The sequence below is a fragment of the Cryphonectria parasitica genome (genome assembly GCF_011745365.1).
Source record: "Cryphonectria parasitica EP155 unplaced genomic scaffold M406scaffold_3, whole genome shotgun sequence".
Taxonomy (NCBI): domain Eukaryota; kingdom Fungi; phylum Ascomycota; class Sordariomycetes; order Diaporthales; family Cryphonectriaceae; genus Cryphonectria; species Cryphonectria parasitica.
The window spans coordinates 470488-489060 of record NW_024468911.1 but is presented as its reverse complement, the minus strand read 5'-3'; the positions used below and the strand labels follow the sequence as shown (position 1 = coordinate 489060).

Here is an 18573-nt window from a genome sequence, read left to right as displayed (position 1 = left end):
TGATGTGAGAGGCCTAGGGGTTGCGCAGTCAGATCTGCCCTGCATCCAACAAAAGAAGAACCTGTTCCTCTTCCTTCTGGGATGCATGGCGTCGTCTTCATCATTGTCGTCTACTCTAGGAAAGCTTTCGGAACGCAGGTACATACTCGAAAGTCGTGTCGAAAACCTTGTTGCTCGATTCCACTGCCGCGGAACAGCAGAGTGTAAACCTCGCAGAGACACGAACGGGACAAATCTGTCTCAGGGTCTCCAAAGAGCATTTGGGTGGACGCTTCCAGCACGATGAGTTTTTTTGAGACTCGGCAAACAGACCACGCGCCTGGTGAGACCAAAGGGCAGCCATATTGAAGAGGGGAGCTGTATCGTCCAGCGGAGGTCTAGTTCCTCCTTCGACAGCTTGATTTGAATGCTGATAAGGATGCGCGAAGATGTGTTATCTCAAACCAGAATGGCCCCTGGTTGTTGGTGAGATCGAGTTCACGCTCCTGTACTATCATCAAACGTTTCTGGCATCACAGCCTCAAAGCAACGTTTGGGTACTTGTGCTGGGACACAGAGAGAGATCCAGGTCAACGGGCTGCTGGAGAATCAAATAAGGCAAAATAATAATGACCAGTTACCGCCTTCAGGAACATCAACAGTGTGTGTGTGTGTGTGTGTGTGTGTGTGTGTGTTGGGGGGGGGAGGGGGGTATGCGAGGATTCTAGAACCAAATCAAGTGACGCCGACATCAGCTTTGACACTTGTCAAGAATGAATGGATGCCCATATAGACATTGATCTGGTACGTGGCAGTCAAGGGGGTTTCAAATCTCCGCATTCTTCGTCCAAACCATTGCCTGAGGAACTTGTAAGTCTCATAATTGAGCTGAGAACGAGGACATTGAGAGGGGAAGTAAGAACAGTCTATTAGATAACGAGGAGCTGATCTACAGCAAACCATAGAACACGGACAGTCGCAATCCTAGTCTTCCTCCTCGCCAACGGGAACCAGCTTCCCGACGACAAGGTATTTGGACGAGAACTGATCCTCCCAACCCTGCAGTGCCTCCAGCTCGTCGGGCTGCAGCTTGTCCAAGGGATAGAGAGGGCCGTCGAGATCCTCGGTGAGCATGTCCTGGTCGAAGCTGCCGCAAGCCAGACCACGGGACGCATCCCTGCCGGCAAAGTTCTCGTAGGGCCCGCCAGGGCCGTAGAAGTTGGCACCGCTCGTGACATCAAAGACGCGGCCGCGGACCGCAAAGTAGATGGGGTTGCCGTTCTCGCCATTGTAAGGGAGTAAGGTGCGCGGGGTAAAGGTGCGGAAGACGGTGGCAGGTGGCTCCTTGGGGAGTACGGTAGTCACCGTGGGCTTGAGGAAGGCGTAGAGGGTGTAGCCTAGGAGTGAGAGCAGGAGGACGTTCAGAGGTGTGATGAAGGCATCGCCGTACGGGCTCCTGTTTGCAATGGGTGGTCAGCGAACGAGGCTTCTTGATACCCTCTGCAGAGCTCCGGAGCGCTGGTTCTGACGGGGAGAACGCCTCGAGACGATCATGAACTTACGCGGCGGCTCTCTGGGCCTCCTGGGCCATGCGCTGCTCGACGTAGTCCATAGCGGGAGGCGTATGGGAAGATCAACGTAGAAACTTGGCGGGAGGACTGGAAAGAATCGTTGCTCCTGTTTGCGTCTTGTCCTTTTCTTTGACTGTTCCTTTTTCTTTACCCTAGATATTAGATAGAAAGAGAGCACAGAGACTCGTGTACGTTGTTGTTGTGCGTGTACTCTGAAATACAAAAACGAAGGGCGTCTCAGGTAAGGTCGTGGTGGATGGATGGATGGATGGATGGATTTCAACTGTGTCTCGCATGCAGTGGGTATTTTAGCGTCAGCCACCCACCCAAAACTGCCGCCGTGTCCGAGGACCCTGACGGACACGGCGGATACTCCGTAGTTCCGTTCAAGCCACCCGCCAACCGGGATAAATAAATCATCAGTATGAACAGCAATTAAACATGCAAATATACACATGTCTATGCAAACATTGTTCAATGCCAACTTGCTATTTTTATAAGGACTAATGAATGGGAATCCGTATACGAGAGGGAAGAGAAGGTGAACACGATCAGTTCTATAAAGACAGACTACTGAGCTCGGATGCTATAGTAGATATTATACTGTCTGTATAGAACACGTGCGTGTTTGCGTCTTTCACTTCGCTGTCTGGATAGCCTAACCTCTTCTCATGTCAATGTAGAGAGAGTGCCTCTTGCGAAGAGAGCTGGCCTGCCCAGAAAGAGTCTATCTCCGTATCGTGGACAGTTGACATCAATTCTAGTTGCCCTTTGCAGCGTATCCCCTATTTGTCTGCGACAGGAAAATCACTCCCAGTCTGGGACTTGTACTGTTTGCGGATGAAGTCTAACCAGGTCCCAACATCAGCAGTGAGTCCACCAGTCATGCATGCTGCCGTCTTTTTCCTTCCTATGGAAATTTGACTCACCCGAGATCTGTTCGTCTTTGGCCTGCTCGACAGCAGATTCGTTTGACTGGTCACCCTGCTTGAGGATGTTCTCCTGAACCCAGTCGACACCTGTGCTCCCCCATGTGCTCGCTTAGTACGGTTCCGCTCTGGAGTTTGAAGTGAGGAGGTGGTGACAGGGCCGCTCGAGATATATACACACCTTTGTCCAGACCATCTTCCTTCTTCTCTCCCGCAGCACCACCTCCAGCCACGTTGTTGAGCTTGTCCATCAGACCACCGCCCCCAGTCCTCTGCTCCTCCTGTTGCCCCTGCTGCCCGCCTTCCTTACCGCCGCCTGTGAGGTTCTTGACAAAGTCCATGATTGTGATATTTGCCTTCCGAGATTTGGGCTGTGAGATATGGGAGAGTGTTATTGGTCTTTAAAAGGAAAAGATGGTATAATGTGAGCGGACGAAGACAGCTGCTCGAGATTCAGCCGACGGCGGCCTCTTGTACTGTCTTTTCAGAGCCAGGTTGGCCCTCGCTGGCTCCGTGACGTCGTCACCTCGGTGTGGATTGCCTATGCCAAGGCGCCTACCCTCCCCCTGTGGCGTATCATTGCACCACCAAGCCGAGCCTAATGGGGGCTGAGGATCCTGATCCGCTGAGTCTATTGGTAGGTGCAGAGACAACTGTCGTACACAGTGCATGGTGCACGAAACAGGATTATAGGTCAGCTTCTGTTTGCTTTGCTTGTGCCAAGGACAGACCTTAATGGTGGTAGGCAACCAGCCATGTGTTGGGGGTCCATGGGAAGCTTTACCAAACGTACCGAGAGGGGGATCGATAATCAGCTGCAGTCAGCTACTTGCTTGAAATTCAGTGTCAAGTGCGAGATACGTTGCAAGATCAAAATCACATTACATCAGAGGCTCGAGATCTCGACACCAGAGGGTCTCAGGACACAGAGACCATTTAAGAGTTCTCTCAAAAGACATGTACACCAGGTAGAGGCCAGCCGATGAAGCAGAGCAGGGCCGACCGCAGCTTGTGCATGTGGGAGGCACTATTGGTCATTGGAGCCGGGATGGGTGGCAGATATAAATGCAAGGGTGGTGATGTCTCCTGGTCACAGCTGGCGATCGTCCCTAACACCGTGCCTCCTTCTCGAATGTCACACAAGAGTCTTGGTTGTGTATCCGTCTGCAGCGCCGTTGAATTGCTTTTTGTGCTATGGAAAGCCTGCCGACGCTCGTGAGATGGGCTTGGGCCTAATGCTAGTCATCAGCAAAAGTCGCTCCGTCCCACCAACAAGACCTCGGGCACCCGCCGCAACGGCCACAGGGCGTGTCCCCCCTTCATGTCGATCATGTTGTAGGTAGGGTATTTCTTTGTTCATCGTAAGATTTGTGTCATTGCTCTAGACACTGGAAAACCGATAGACGCCAGATGGAAATTCCTTCAGCCAGCCCATGCGACCGATTCTGCGAAAAGTGCTTTTTGTGTCCATGCCTGCCTGCCTATCCCTGTAGATTCCCCCCTTCCCCAAAACGTGCTGCCGCCTTTCTTCAACCTCACTTTAAGCAACCAGCTCAATGACGCCACCGGCCTTGGTGATCTTCGACTCAGCCAGCTTGCTGACGTAGCGCGCGCGGACGACAATGGGAGCCTCGGGCAGACGGCCCTTGCCGAGCAGCTTGGCGTATCCGAGGGCGGTGAGATCGATGACGGGGGCGGTATCGGCAGACTTGTTGATGTGCTTCTCGCGCAGGTCGGCGGGGACCAGAGACCACAGCTGTATTGAGGAGAAAAGAGACATGTCAGTGACTGCTTGGGCCGTCTGCTTGTAGCCAGACCCCACGGTGTCGTCCGTGTGTCCATTGGGGAGTGGACGGAATAAGTGCTCACCTTGTCGACGTTGATCTCAGGCTTCCACTGCTGGTTCCGAAGAAGGTGGAAGCGCCTCATTCCGACCTTACCGAAGTAACCAGGATGGTACTTGTCAAGGTTGGTCCTGTGGTGGTGCTGACCACCGGCCATACCACGACCACCGGGGTGCTGTAGGATGAAGAGAGGTCCGTCAGTATCGTGTTCGAAAGGCAGGTTCGTTCTCAGGCTCATCTTTCGCGTTGGAGATGTTTGCGCCGCCTGGCCGCTGTGGAAGGATATTTCGATCGTCTCGTACCTTTCTGTGCTTGCCAACGCGACCGTTACCGGCGCTGACATGGCCGCGGTGCTTCAATCATCCAAAAGTCAGTTACGTCTGCCCTGAATCCTTGATTGCTGTAATGATCTGTTTCTTCGGAGAGTATTGGGCATACCTTGCGGGTCTTGGAGAATCGAGTAGGCATCTTGGACTGAGGATGGCGTTGGTGATGGAGTTGTCAATGCTAAGATTCTTAAAGATTGAAATGTCGGGGTGGAGTTTGCTGCGAATTTTCGGGAGACCACACCTGGATTGTGCGATTGACTTACATAAGCCACTAATTGAAATTTTAGCGTGGCCAGGTGCAAGGGGGGGGCGGCGGGCGCAAGAGGTTCATTGGACTGTGGGGCTTTTTAACAATTTCCTTTTCCCCCCACAATAGTAAGGCCTCTCTCTCTTGCTGAATGAGTTCCCAGCAAGTGCACAGATTGGTCAGAGGGTTCCAGAGTCAAGATGTTCACTCCTGTGGCAAGGCCATGGTTGTCTGGCGGCACTTTGCACCGCCGACCAACTTGAGGTTCCATAACATCTCAGGGCAACTTGAGCATCTCCCTTCTTGGGTGCCATCATTACTATAGACATCTCACGTGTTGATTCCTCAGTCCTAGTACGAATCGTTACCATAAATTGCTTTCCACGCCACCACATGCCTCTCCTTAGAGCACGCGATCCGACCCAGCATCGTCAAGAAGTCAGTTCGTCGAGTGCAATTATCAAATAATACTTAGCAGGAAACATCCCATGGTAAAAAACGTTGTAGAGCATTTCAAAACGCCACTCTCTTGCGTTACAAGTAATGTACCATTTATCTCACCGATATTGAGATTTCCAGGGTTTGGCGCATATCTCTGGCCCGATTGTCAAGAAAATATGCGCCTAACGAATTTATGCAGGAACGTGAGACCCCGCCAACGACTGGAGAAATTTCAGAAGGTGCAACTTGACGTGTGGCAACCACCCAACGAATCCAAACGGGGCTGGGACACTCGTTACTGTGTGCATCGATCTCATCGTCAGTCAATCAGGCACTGTTGCACGAGTGGCATTCCACGATATTCTCTCTCCCAGGGTCCACTTGTTGTGCTCTCGGCGCGCGACAACTCGAGCATCACCATGCCGCCCAACCCGTTCCTCCTGGCCGCGGACAACCCCGCCGCACTACTGCCACTGCTCCGCGAGAACCCCTCTATCGCTTCTGAACAGGATGATCACGGGTATTCACTGCTCCACGCTGCTGCGAGCTACAATCACCTTGATCTCCTGCGTGCCCTAGTCAACGAGTTCCACGTGCCTGTCGACCTGCGTGACGAGGATTCCGAGACCGCCCTGTTCGTCGTCGAGACTGTCGAGGCCGCCCGGGTCCTTGTCGAAGAGCTTGGGCTCGATATTAGCATCACCGGCGAGGAGGGACAGACAGCACGTCAGAAGATTGAACAAGACGGTGACTTCCCAGCCGTGGCCGACTATCTCGCGACCAAGGAGGTGTCCGGGCTGGCCAATGAGAACATCGTGCAGCCCGCGCCGGTCAATGGACTTGCCAATGGCGATCTTCCACCGCCTCCTCAGGGCCTATCGGTGAATATCGGTACCATGACTGAAGAAGATACCGGCGATGCACTGCCCAACCCGGAGTTTAGGAGGCGCATCGAGGAGCTGGCTGAGAGGGAGGATTTCCACACAGCGGCTGGCCAGGCAGCGCTACGGCAACTGGTCGAGGAGGCGATTTCGGGCGAGGAGCTGGCAGAGGATCGTAACGTCCGGCCCCGGGAAGGATGATACATAAATTTCCCCGGAGTCGAACTACTCATGGCTTTTGATATCCCAAAGAAAATATTCTTTAGGGGCACCCGGCGGCCGAAGAAAGGTACTTTCGGCAGCATCCCCGTACAACGTCTTGGAAAAAGATGACACGCTCAAGGAAACCCAGCCGCGGGAAGGTAGTTTGGAGATGACGTCCGCAAGCAATTCCTGGGCAAATGAGGGTGGGAGAAGGCCTTCCCAGCTGATGGTGCATAGCTTGGTCACGCTCTGCTCGTCTGGACTGCCGGGGGTTTCGTAGCGGCTGAGAAAGGGGTCGATAGCATCTGCTGCCGTTATGCGTGGGCTTTGGAGGCGGACTAGCGAGAGCCACTCATAAATATCGGCCACCGCCTCTGGCAAGTTGTTGGTGCCGAGGTCAGTGACTAAGTCGGAAGGCGGCTCGAGTGGAGGCAACGTGACCTTGAGGCCCTCGCATATCTCAGGAGACGCCTTGCACTTTATGGGGTGAAAGGCATTCAGAGGGTTGGGAATGGGCACTATAGAAGATCTTTTAGAAGTGAACTTTCAAGACTTCTGATGTCGTAGCAGAGAGACAACACCAACCAAAAAGTAAGAAGAAGAAAGAAGGCGGTGCAGAATTAACCCACCTTTGGAAGACACGTTTCTGAACAGCCACGTTCGCGGCTCGTCAAGCACATCTTTGCAAGCGTGAATCAACCGGTCAAAGCCCTTCTTACCCTGAAACATGGATGGACTCCGGAGATCGAAGTGAACTACCCACCGAGGCCTTAAACCTCTGTTCCCCTTGGCGCCGTAAGGCTTCCCAACCAGACCAGCTCGTTCATATGTCTCCTTTTCCAGGAACATGGTTAGCTGGCCTGCCAGATGTTAGCGACAATCATCTACGCGGAAGAGAAGAATGATGGATCCTCACCGTCCTTGAGTGTGAATACGTTGTCGACATCTCTTCGGCCTTGCGAAAGCATGATTATATTACCTGCGCAGCACACACGTCAGTAGATCGTGCCAGGAACAGTGCGCCCAGTACGAGCCGAGACCTCCACGGTCAGGCCCTGGAAGAAGAAATCAAAGGGCAGATGGTTACACACCAATCTTGATGTACTCTGTGAAAAATTCGCCCTGCAATATTTGGGAAAGCGACATGGTAATCCGATGAAACTCGGGAGGAGGAATCGAAACACCTAATAACGTCTCTCGAAGTAGATGCCATGTCTCCTGTGGCAGAATGAGGTCGACCTGGTGGTACAGTCAGCTTTCACGACTCTTTTCGGTGGGAAGAGAGACCCCCAAGGAGTTGCTAAGATTACTGACCCTTCGTATGAAGTCGTGTGTCACCAGCGTCGACCATGGCTTTCCCTTGGACATCCACTTGGTTGGAGGCTGGTTAGGGTCGAGGTAGGGCATGCGGCCGTATGTGAAGAAGCACTTGGACCGCTCATAGACGGTGGGCTCTCCGAATGAGAGCATCTCCCCAGACATGACTGGAGCACTTTGTAGTCTGAATATCCCAAGATGAACAAGTGTGTCCGCAAGAGCATAGCGGAAACATGGAGAAGAAGGTCCGAACAAGTAAGTATTTTGCTCTGAAGTGCAGAAATGTCAACTTGCCCATGACTACTACAGTACCAGGGTTAGGGTTATAACTAAATATCTTCACTCGTGGTTGGTTCCCAGGCTTTTCTGGTGAGGCCCTTTCAACACTTGCCCGACACGAGACACTGACTTTCGAGCTGGTCCAATGTTTCTATACTGGACTCCAAACTGAGGGTGGAGCAATTAGGATCACAAAACAACATGCTGATTCTCCAGCGCAGCACAAGATGAAATACTTGATCCAAAATCAGCCAGTATCAAATCGAGCATTATAAGCGTCTACATCTAAGACCAGGTACGAGATCTTTAGTCGTCCATCTCGTCGATTCCACTTTTGTTCTCAGAGTACGGATACGCAATCCAGTCTCATCCTTCAGGAAGAAATCAGGGCCAGCGCTAACATACGCGACCGGGCCTTCTTAACAGGATGGAGTTCCTCGTCCGTTTCGGCCAGCTGCATGAGTCCTTCCGTGTTCCCGAGCTTCAGGCTCTGGCCGTGGCCGAGGATGCTCCCTTCGACGTTGTGTCGTATGACCCGGAGAAACCTTTCTGTGTCATCCGTGCCCGTGATGCACAAGCTGCCGTCCGACTCGTCCACCGCTCCATCCTGACCCAGTCTGTATACGAGTACTGGGGCGGCGGCGGCTCTCTGGACGAGCTCCACCAGTCCGTCAAGGCAAAATCCTCACATCTATGGGAGCGCTACAGCAAGGGCTCGTGGAAATTCAGCATAGACTCCTTTCAGGGCTCCCGGACTGCAGATGAGCGGCGGGACATGATCAACACCTTCCGCTACATGCCCCTCCATGGGCCCATCAGGATGAAGGATCCGGACCACGATTACACCATCTTCGAGGAGTGGCCGATTGATCCCACGCGCATGTCAACGCCGCCCCCCACGCGCTACCACTTTGGCCGGTTCCTCGGCAAGGGCGGCCGCGATCTTGTGAAGAAGTACGATCTCAAGAAGAGACCCTACATCAGCACGACGTCCATGGACTCCGAGCTCGCCCTCGTCACGGCGAACATGGCCCTCGCGGGTCCCGGAAAGATCTTCTACGACCCCTTCGTGGGCACTGGCAGCTTCCCCATCGCCTGCTCGGCCTTTGGCGCCATCAGCTGGGGCAGTGACATCGACGGACGGGCCGTGAGGGGCTCTGGCCACGATTCCCGCGCAGAGGCCAAGAGGAGTCTCGTCAAGGGCGAGAAGACTCTGCGCGGGAATTTCAAAAACTACGAGCTCCTTGGTAGATTGGGCGACATCTTCACATCCGACCTGACCAACACGCCACTGCGGCGTCTACCATTCGGACGTGGCGGTCCAGGCGGTCGTGCGCGACTGTTCGACGGCATAGTCTGTGATCCTCCCTACGGTGTAAGGGAGGGCCTCCGTGTCCTCGGCTGTCGAGATCCAGAGAGCACGCCCTGGGTGGTTGAGGCAGGCTACACGAAGTACAAGTAAGCTCAGTCGAACCGAAGGAAGGTTGTGACTTCTATCTCGGGTTGAAAGGCTGATGATGACGACAGAGATCCGGATTTCATTGCGCCCAAGAAGCCATACAGCTTCCTTGCCATGCTCGACGATATCCTGCAATTCTCAGCAGAGACGCTCGTCGATGGGGGTCGGCTCTCCTTCTGGATGCCCACCGCCAACGACCAGGATCAGGAAATCGGGGTGCCGACACACCCTTGCCTGGAGATCATTACCATCTGTGTGCAGCCATTCAACAAGTGGTCACGCAGGCTAATCACATACCGCAAGCTGCCCGATGAGTCCGTCAGCCTGACAGACCTGGAGGCGTGGGAGGTCAGAGCAGGTGCCCAGCACGCTGGAGTGACAGCAGAGGAACTCAACCCTTTCAGAAAGGGGTACTTTAACAAATTTCAAAAAGAGACGCCACCTTGATAGACGCCGGTCTCGACTGTGGGACGCCCATAAAGAGCAATCAGCACACAAGTCGGCTCTCGTATTTCTGCACCTCGCTCCACTTCGGTCGTCTAATACTTCAATCTTCTCCTCACTATAGACTGATAGCCGAGCACGTAGCAGGTTATCTGTCTATATCTCATGCTACATCAATGCCCGGATAACCCGGGAAAGAAGGAGGTGCTAATGCCGCTCATATCGGAGCATGCCAACCTGTCGCCCAAATCATAACATGCTGTCTCCTTGCCTTTGGAGAGGCCGTTGGCAAAGTCGTCCCGCGGCAAAGCCAGAGTTGCTCCGGCCATCGGTATTTCATCCGTTTCATGCGTCGTGCAGTGTAGCTGCTGCCCAGTCATGGAACCCCAAAACTCCCTGCCCGCTATCCAATATCACCGGAACTCCAAAGCCCCAAGGCAACCCCTGTCCTCGACGTGTTTTAACTCGAGCTGCTGGAATCTGAGGGGCGGTGACTGTCAGAATAGCGCAAAAGTGCGTGGTGGGCCTCTTGGTCTGAGTACAGCGTGGTACTGGTCTCAAAAGCGTGTGCATAGGACTTTGGCTCACTCACCTCTCGCTTTTGCTGTGGAAATAAATGCCATTTACCTCCCCTTGCACTTGATTAAAGCATATGTAATAGAAACCTTCGAAGCTGGCGCCAGTAATGGTGCGGACGCGGTGATCGGGTACCAAAAAGTGTTCTTTCCAACGCATGAAGATGTATTCAGACTGGGCGATGTCCTTGATGACAACCGAAGAGCCCCTCCTTGCCTGTTTAGAATAGGGGCGGAAGGCCGGAAACTTGGACCAGTGGGACAGATCCGTTTTGTCATTGGCACCCCAGCTGTCGTGCTTGGTCATGAAGCCGTATTTCGTTCCGATGATCTCGCCCTCAAAATATGTCGTCAGCGTGGGATGGTCATCGGTGAGGCCTAGAAAGAGGCTCATTAGCAAAGATGTACACGAGAATCAAGAGTATATGGTGAGCTCAGGCCAGGGCTGAGCCAGGCGTACCCTGGATGCGTAGGTATCCGCAGAGAGAGGACTCTCGCAGATCGACGTATTTGATCTCGACCTGAACGTCATAAACCTGCCTCTCGGACTGCTGCGTGCCGGTGAAGCGACTTCCTGCCCGCAGAAACGAGGAGGGGGAAGTTGGGATGACCTGAGCCGAAGAGGATTGTCAGTCTCAGCTTTATACAAAATATAAGAACCCTATGCGCGATGGGACGACATACCCTCCCAGAAGGATAACCACGCCCCATACTAGGCAAGCCGTAGTCATATTCCATGGCATGCCCAAGCTGGTACTGTGGGTTGTATGTCGCATCGATGTCTATATGACGAGCGGACCGATGCGAAGTCCCTACGCCGTGTCGCGGTGTCAAGGTTCGGATGTGTTCAACGGGAGACTGTTCAGAGGGAGAGTCTGTGCGGTCGAGGTCGACTTCTGGTGTCTTATGGGACTCGAGACAGGGTGATGAGCTGTCAGCAACGGTGCTCGACATATCAGCATCGGGATCGATGTCTGGGACGGGCCCGTCAGTGTCGTCGTAGCGAGCAGCAGAGGACACAGCGGTCAGTCTGGAGGCGGACTCGTCTTCCTCGCTCGTGGAGTGACGTATCGAGTGGGGGGCCGAGTTCACAGGGGTATCATCTCGGGAGGTGGAAGAGTCGTCTGTTTCTGGACATGTCGAGGAGAAGGCATATGGGGCGTGAGGATCGGGAGCAGATGGTGTAGGCATGTTGAGGTCTTCTCGCGGCTTCGATCGCGGATGGATGTGAACGAAGAAGTCGCAAGCTGTGCAGGCTGCAGCAGAAGAGGACGAGATATCGCGTTTAGGTCGCGGCCGAGCCTGTCGCGCTCAGCGAGGAGGCGGCGCTGATGTTACAGATCCAGGAGTAAGCTCTGGACAAGCTGGTGGATGTATAACAATGGTGACAGGTGGGTGTGGTGAAGCGACACGACCAGTTCTCTTCAGGTTCAGGATCAGAGCCACGATGGCGACCTCGCGCGGCAGGTGATTATGACGACAGGTTGCATCGAAGGCGCGTAGGCGAGCCTGAGGCGGAGAAGGCGTCGAAAGGCTGGGTAGAAGAACACAGATGCGAGGCGGATACAATGCAATGCAATGCGCCTGGTGTTTTCTTCCGCGCGGATGTAGGTCGAAAGGCCAGGCCGGGCCAGGCCAGGTGTAAATGGTAAGGTGAGCGAGGTACGAGATACTTGACTACAACGTTGTTATGGCGTTCGTTGTGTGGAGGCGAGATCGGCCGAGATAAGAAAGGAGACCTGTGGTTGGTAGGGTTCGGGAGTATTAAAATCAACACCCACGACCCCTTCTTTCGTACTGCTTTTCCTCCCTTTGTTCTGAGAGGGTAAAACAACACTATAAAAACGAGGATTACCAACTTAATCAGCAAATCTAGAAGTAGAAGGGAAATAAAAGAAAAAAGGGGGGCAAGAGAAGATGAATAGACAAACACCTGAACTCGAAGGAAAGTTACAGAAGAGAAAAAGACGGATTGGACATAGTGGCTGACAGATGTAAAGTTCATTAAGAGGATTGGCGGACACTCCTTCCGACAGCCATAAGCCAGCCTCTAAATCCCATCTGACTGCCTGACTGCCTTCTTCCTCCCATTCCTGTTTAGGAGCAGACACGCATTGATGCTGTGATGCAAGATTTACGTTTCCAATGTCTCGAGGGTCGTGAGTTCTAGTGTTTCGCAGGCAGCAAACAGGAGAACTTGAAGCGCAACGAGCCATGGTCTAAATTTCTGGTCAATGTGGCCAACGTCGGTGTAAGCCCGCTGATTTGCCTAGACGGGAGCGCCCATAGCTCTCTCCTCTTCTTGAGCCCGGCTGTCAACATCAAGTCTTCAAAATGCGCGTTGTCTCTGGACACTTGGTTTGGCTATTGATGAAACCGAACGCGAAGTGTCTGGCGCACAGTATGGGCCCACAGGGACGAGGAGCCAGACCTCTTCATAGACTATTGCCCCCATCGGATATCTCAGTGCTGCTGCCTTCTTGCCACCTTGGTCTCTCGGCCGTCTTTCCAGGCCTACCTGCCACGACCGCAACAGCAGGTCAGTACCAGCTTTCTCTATACACGGTCCTGCTATACTCTCTTCAGGTCCCTCACAACAGCGTACTGCTGTAGCGATGCGAAGCCTTTGGTGCACGAACATGTGCGCTCCTCGCCATGGGACCTCTTGACCTGCAACTCCGGCTATAGTCTCAAATTATGCGAAACAGAAAAGGGTATCATCGTGTTCCCCAGCCCAGTGGTGCGCCTTCTTTCTTGCTGGCGGCCCAAGTCTCTCCTCCACTGCTTAGATAGGCTTGATCTTGAAGTGCAGCGAGATGAGGCTGAATACCAACGCCTTCAGGTCCTGCACTAGATAGTAGAAGACGCGGAGCCCCTCAGGATCGGCCGACTCCGTGACATCGACCAGAGATCCGATCTTGGCCGTCTCGAAGCTGATGTGCTCCCCGCCTACCTTTATCTCCAGTTCCTGCCTGCCATCCTTATTCTTCTGCGGCCACTTGCCGTCGTCTTCCCTATTCTGAATGTCAGCGCGCATGGTTCCTGCCTTGGAGGACGTCGTCCTCTCGTGGGATGACGAGCGGCGTACTTGAGGATCTCGCTAGTCTTGATGATGCGCTTAATCTCGTCGATAACAAGGGAGCTGACGCACACTGTATGGGATGATATGGTCAGCAGGTCTTCAGATAGCTGAACAAAAGCAGACAGAGAAGCAGGCCGAGCAGGAAGACGCACTCTCCTTGCGAATGAGACTGTCATTGCGGTAGTTGGAGTTGTTAGCGTAGCGGGCCACTGCACTACGCCCATCACCGACGACACGGAAATCGAATTCTGAAACAAACAGAGGTTAGAAACGGCCGGTCGAGTTCAAACATCCCATGTCGATCTTGAAGGAGGAGGGTGCGATGAAGCGTACCCAGAAACTCGTGGCCAAACCGGCCTGAGTGGCCGGAGCTGTTGAGACGGTATTGTCAGCAGGACAGAGGGAACATAGAACAGCTTGGGGGGGGGGGGGGTTCATTACTAGTATCTCAGGTAGAAAGGTTCATTGGTGGATGCCATGATCGCAACAATTCAGGTTCGTATTGAACTCGAGTATGCAACCCAAGGATGGGAGGGCAGGTCCAAAGTCGTTCACAATGCGATATTCAAGAGCGGTTCAGGGCAGGCAAGGCTTCCAACAACCAATGGTTGCGAGATCTGGTGGAGGGGCACGTCAGGGTACAGACACAATAATTAGCTACCAGGAGGGGGGTCCGCAATTGGGAGACGGGGACTGTTAGCACCGCCGGCAGCTACCAGCCTGCCAGCCCAATTCATTGTACCGTACTTGTAGCACTATGCACGTCCCAAGTGGCAAGGGGTAGGCACAGATGTGTACCCCTCCACACATTCCAGGGGTCTGGACGGAGGCTGACGATAATCCAGTTCCGCGCCCGGGCCACTCTTACTGTAGCTACCGACCCCCCCTGCAGAGAGGCCGCAGAGTGCTTTGGCTATGAGCTGTTAGTGCCACTGTGTCAGTCCCTACCACAGTAACCTCGTACATTGGTAGTTGACAAGCCATTTTTGGCAGGGGCCAGATCTCCAGACTCTAGAACCGCCCAAACGCCAGACCTCCAAACCCCAAAGTGCTCCTTCAGGCTTCAGAGCAGTCTCAAGTGGATTCGCAGAGGGCACCACCAGTCGCTATCTGCCGGAGAGACAAGAGAACACACAAGACACTCGCAGTCCGCCCAGCTCGATCCAAGATCCGATCCGGTTCATTCTACCTCTGTGGGCAGTGAATCGCGACTCGTGCTCTGTCCCTCCGCCCTTCGCCTCGACGCTACACATTGGCGACAGTCCGCATCTTCCTGCATCTTACACCTTCAATTCCTGGCGTCAGAGTCCTCACAGAGCTTCGTCTCTGTCCCTTCGTACCCCCCGAGCACTTTTGGGCACGCTGACCCGTCCATTGCGACAAACCTGACCCACGACACGAGCAACCGTCACGGCACCTCCTCTACATGTCTTGAGGAGCTCCTCAAGCTGCCCACCGCCCAGTCAACATGTCTACCTTCCTAGAGAACGCCTACAGCTTAGTCCATCAGGACAATGCCGCCGATGTGCCCACCGCCAACGAGCTGCGCACGCAGCTCGAGAAGGGTACCGACGAGACTAAAGTACAGACCATGAAGACCATCCTCACCATCATGCTCAATGGCGATCCTATGCCTCAACTGCTCATGCATATCATCCGATTCGTCATGCCTTCCAAGTCGAAGCCCCTGAAGAAGCTTCTCTACTTCTACTATGAGATCTGTCCCAAGCTTGACGCCGCCGGCAAGCTCAAGCAGGAGATGATCTTGGTCTGGTACGCCGGTCAACCCAACACGGACTCCCTGCCTCTCCTCCTCTTCTCTCTTTTACGCTTACGCCTGCTGACCATTTTTACAGCAACGGCATCAGGAACGATCTGCAGCATCCCAACGAGTACATTCGAGGCAACACCTTGCGCTTCCTCTGCAAGCTCCGTGAGCCCGAGCTCATCGAACCCCTTCTCTCCTCCGCCAGGTCCTGCCTGGAGCACCGCCACGCATACGTGCGCAAGAATGCCGTCTTCGCCGTCGCATCCATCTACCAGCACTCGCCCTCGTTGATACCTGATGCTTCAGATCTCATCGCCACCTTCCTCGAGACTGAGAGCGATGCGACCTGCAAGAGGAACGCTTTTGCTGCACTGGCCAGCATAGATCACCAGAAGGCCCTGGTATATCTCAGCTCCGTCTTCGAAGGGATTCCCAATGCCGAGGAGTTGCTTCAGCTTGTCGAGCTAGAATTTATCCGGAAGGATGCCGTGCAAAACTCTCAGAACAAGGTAGGTGGGCATCCGATCCCGTAGGGACGTAGGTGGCTTTCTAACATGAATAGGCCCGATACCTGCGGTTAATTTTCGACCTTCTGGAGGCAGGTGCATCAACCGTTGTCTACGAGGCTGCCTCGTCATTGACCGCCCTCACCAATAACCCCGTAGCAATCAAGGCGGCCGCTGCCAAGTTCATCGAGCTCAGCATCAAGGAGGCCGACAACAATGTGAAGCTCATCGTCCTAGACAGGGTCGACCAATTGCGAAGGAAGAACGAGGGCGTGCTCGATGACCTGGTCATGGAAATCTTGCGGGTGCTCTCCAGCCCTGACATCGATGTTCGCAAGAAGGCTCTTGATATTGCTCTGGAGATGGTCTCCAGCAAGAACGTCGAGGAGGTCGTGCTGCTGCTCAAGAAGGAGCTGTCCAAGACGGTGGACCAGGAGTACGAGAAGAACTCGGAGTACCGCCAACTCCTCATCCATTCGATACATCAATGCGCCATCAAGTTCTCCGAAGTGGCCGCCAGCGTTGTCGACTTGTTGATGGATTTCATCGCAGATTTCAACAACACCTCTGCCGTCGATGTCATCAACTTCGTCAAGGAGGTCGTCGAGAAGTTCCCCAAGCTGCGGCCCTCGATTGTCTCCCGACTAGTCGATACGCTGAGCGAGGTGCGTGCCGGAAAGGTGTACAGAGGAATTCTGTGGATCGTTGGCGAGTATTCCCTCGAGGAAAAGGACATCCGGGACGCGTGGAGGCGCATCAGAGCCAGTCTTGGAGAGATCCCGATTCTTGCGTCGGAGCAGCGCCTGCTCGACAACGTTGATGGCGAGGAAGAGAAGGACAAGGATCAGGTGAATGGCCACCACAAGGCCACTGCGCCGACAGGGTCAAGAAGGGTCCTCGCGGACGGCACATATGCCACGGAGACGGCCTTGACCAGTCAGTCGTCTGCTGCGGCCAAACTGGAGGCTGTCAAGTCAGCGCAGAAGCCGCCGCTGAGACAGCTCATCCTCGAGGGTGATTACTATCTGGCGACCGTTCTGTCGGCAACGCTCACTAAGCTTGTCATGCGGCATTCCGAGATCTCATCCGACCATGCCCGCACCAATGCTCTGCGTGCAGAAGCCATGTTGATCATGGTTTCTGTCATCCGCGTGGGACAGTCGCAGTTCGTGAAGGCTCCAATCGACGAGGACTCGGTTGATCGTATCATGTCCTGCGTACGGTCTCTGGCGGAGTTCACTGAACACACGAAGTTGGAGTCGGTGTACCTGGATGACACCCGAAAGGCCTTCCGGGCTATGGTTCAGGTCGAGGAGAAGAAACGGGCTGCCAAGGAGGCCGTGGAGAAGGCCAAGACTGCCGTTCAGGTGGATGATGTCGTGTCCATCCGGCAACTTGGCAAGAAGAACATGGGCGACGGTTCGGATGAGATCGAGGTCGACCTGGAACGTGCCACGGGTGGCGACAGCACTGCAGCGGAAGACCTCAGCTCCAAGCTCAGCAGGGTTGTGCAGCTCACAGGCTTCTCGGACCCCGTCTACGCAGAAGCCTATGTCAAGGTCCACCAGTTTGACATTGTGCTGGATGTGTTACTTGTGAACCAGACCACTGAAACCCTGCAGAATCTGTCTGTCGAATTCGCAACCCTGGGAGATCTCAAGGTGGTGGAGAGGCCGACCACCCAGAATCTTGGGCCGCATGACTTCCACAATGTGCAATGCACAATCAAGGTCTCGTCGACCGACACGGGTGTCATCTTTGGAAACGTGGTCTACGATGGTGCGCACAGCACAGACACAAATGTGGTCATCCTCAATGATCTACATGTCGACATCATGGATTACATCCAGCCAGCAACCTGCACAGAGACACAGTTCCGCACCATGTGGACGGAGTTTGAGTGGGAGAATAAGGTTAACATCAACAGCAAGGCCAAAACTTTGAGGGAATTCCTAGACCAGCTGATGGCGGCCACCAACATGAATTGCCTCACACCCGAGGCTAGCCTGAAGGGCGACTGCCAGTTCCTGAGCGCAAATCTCTATGCTAGAAGTGTATTCGGTAAGTAGACCAGTCTGCTCCTCCATGGTCATATGCATCTCCCGAGAGCCGATACTGACCCACTGCCGCAGGAGAGGATGCACTTGCGAACTTGAGCATCGAGAAGGAAGGAGAGGACGGCCCCATCACAGGATTTGTCCGCATACGCAGCCGTTCACAAGGTCTTGCGCTAAGTCTGGGGAGTCTGAAGGGCCTCAACAAGATCGGCACGGCCGCTTGAGGTTCCAAAACGCGGGGCGGGGCGGGGTTGAATTATATAGAAAACAGTGAGTGGATTAATTCAAAAGCGCTGTTTTGCCAGGAGGGTGGGTTCAGGGCCAAGGTGGGAGGGGGAAGGGAGGAATCTCGCGTTTGTGGTACGATATAGATAGCCCGCACCACGGTGCAAAACATGATATAACCTTTTTATGACCCTTGCTCTGAGCACAGTGCCCTAAGCCGAGAGGAGAGGTTAAGAGGGCGCGCCCGTGAGAAGGCATGACACGATAGAACAATCTCTATGGACAGCATATATATGGGGTTCATACCCCACGTGGCTTCGATTGGCTTCGGAGCCCCTTGCCCCTTTGCCCCTTGCGGACGTCCTGGGTCTAACACAATATCTGCATAACGTGGGTTCTGAGAGCTGCGCGGCTGAGGTGGTGGATGTAGTGTAAA

The 18573-nt window shown here is 54.0% G+C and overlaps 10 protein-coding genes across 10 annotated transcripts; 3 read left to right on the top strand and 7 right to left on the bottom strand.

Moving 5' to 3' along the window:
* Positions 1-963: 963 nt before the first annotated feature.
* On the bottom strand, positions 964-1591 carry M406DRAFT_60917 (uncharacterized protein; the record flags this gene model as incomplete). Its single annotated transcript, XM_040924709.1, has 2 exons — positions 964-1435; positions 1542-1591. 2 exons carry the CDS (start codon positions 1589-1591, stop codon positions 964-966), a joined length of 522 nt encoding a protein of 173 aa, XP_040777718.1.
* A 744-nt stretch (positions 1592-2335) lies between these two features.
* M406DRAFT_254890 (uncharacterized protein) lies at positions 2336-2820 on the bottom strand (the record flags this gene model as incomplete). The annotated part of the gene is made up of 3 exons (XM_040916992.1): positions 2336-2397; positions 2480-2569; positions 2661-2820. 3 exons carry the CDS (start codon positions 2818-2820, stop codon positions 2336-2338), a joined length of 312 nt encoding a protein of 103 aa, XP_040777717.1.
* An 812-nt stretch (positions 2821-3632) lies between these two features.
* Positions 3633-4820, bottom strand: M406DRAFT_355346 (ribosomal protein). Its single transcript, XM_040923144.1, has 4 exons — positions 4762-4820; positions 4626-4676; positions 4349-4498; positions 3633-4235 (listed from the first exon to the last, which is right to left on the bottom strand). The coding sequence occupies exons 1-4, from the start codon at positions 4789-4791 to the stop codon at positions 4020-4022; spliced, it is 447 nt and encodes a 148-aa protein (XP_040777716.1). The 5' UTR covers positions 4792-4820; the 3' UTR covers positions 3633-4019.
* A 939-nt stretch (positions 4821-5759) lies between these two features.
* M406DRAFT_287676 (uncharacterized protein) lies at positions 5760-6422 on the top strand (the record flags this gene model as incomplete). Its single annotated transcript, XM_040918753.1, has 2 exons — positions 5760-6128; positions 6162-6422. 2 exons carry the CDS (start codon positions 5760-5762, stop codon positions 6420-6422), a joined length of 630 nt encoding a protein of 209 aa, XP_040777715.1.
* A 24-nt stretch (positions 6423-6446) lies between these two features.
* Positions 6447-7895, bottom strand: M406DRAFT_39069 (uncharacterized protein; the record flags this gene model as incomplete). Its single annotated transcript, XM_040924089.1, has 4 exons — positions 6447-6954; positions 7066-7285; positions 7517-7664; positions 7740-7895. The coding sequence occupies 4 exons, from the start codon at positions 7893-7895 to the stop codon at positions 6447-6449; spliced, it is 1032 nt and encodes a 343-aa protein (XP_040777714.1).
* A 553-nt stretch (positions 7896-8448) lies between these two features.
* M406DRAFT_253614 (tRNA guanosine-2'-O-methyltransferase) lies at positions 8449-9927 on the top strand (the record flags this gene model as incomplete). The annotated part of the gene is made up of 2 exons (XM_040916911.1): positions 8449-9479; positions 9549-9927. 2 exons carry the CDS (start codon positions 8449-8451, stop codon positions 9925-9927), a joined length of 1410 nt encoding a protein of 469 aa, XP_040777713.1.
* A 42-nt stretch (positions 9928-9969) lies between these two features.
* On the bottom strand, positions 9970-10339 carry M406DRAFT_355343 (uncharacterized protein). The gene has a single exon (XM_040923143.1). The coding sequence runs from the start codon at positions 10302-10304 to the stop codon at positions 10098-10100; it is 207 nt and encodes a 68-aa protein (XP_040777712.1). The 5' UTR covers positions 10305-10339; the 3' UTR covers positions 9970-10097.
* On the bottom strand, positions 10338-11122 carry M406DRAFT_254057 (uncharacterized protein; the record flags this gene model as incomplete). Its single annotated transcript, XM_040916937.1, has 3 exons — positions 10338-10404; positions 10517-10877; positions 10960-11122. Coding segments are annotated over 3 exons (591 nt in total), but the record flags the coding sequence as incomplete, so codon positions are not given.
* A 1724-nt stretch (positions 11123-12846) lies between these two features.
* On the bottom strand, positions 12847-14060 carry M406DRAFT_274161 (Mago nashi protein; the record flags this gene model as incomplete). The annotated part of the gene is made up of 5 exons (XM_040918211.1): positions 12847-13513; positions 13588-13651; positions 13734-13829; positions 13915-13952; positions 14023-14060. 5 exons carry the CDS (start codon positions 14058-14060, stop codon positions 13285-13287), a joined length of 465 nt encoding a protein of 154 aa, XP_040777710.1. The 3' UTR covers positions 12847-13284.
* A 989-nt stretch (positions 14061-15049) lies between these two features.
* M406DRAFT_287670 (Coatomer, beta subunit) lies at positions 15050-18327 on the top strand (the record flags this gene model as incomplete). The annotated part of the gene is made up of 4 exons (XM_040918752.1): positions 15050-15354; positions 15438-15858; positions 15912-17916; positions 17988-18327. 4 exons carry the CDS (start codon positions 15050-15052, stop codon positions 18134-18136), a joined length of 2880 nt encoding a protein of 959 aa, XP_040777709.1. The 3' UTR covers positions 18137-18327.
* Between the last annotated feature and the right edge of the window lie 246 nt (positions 18328-18573).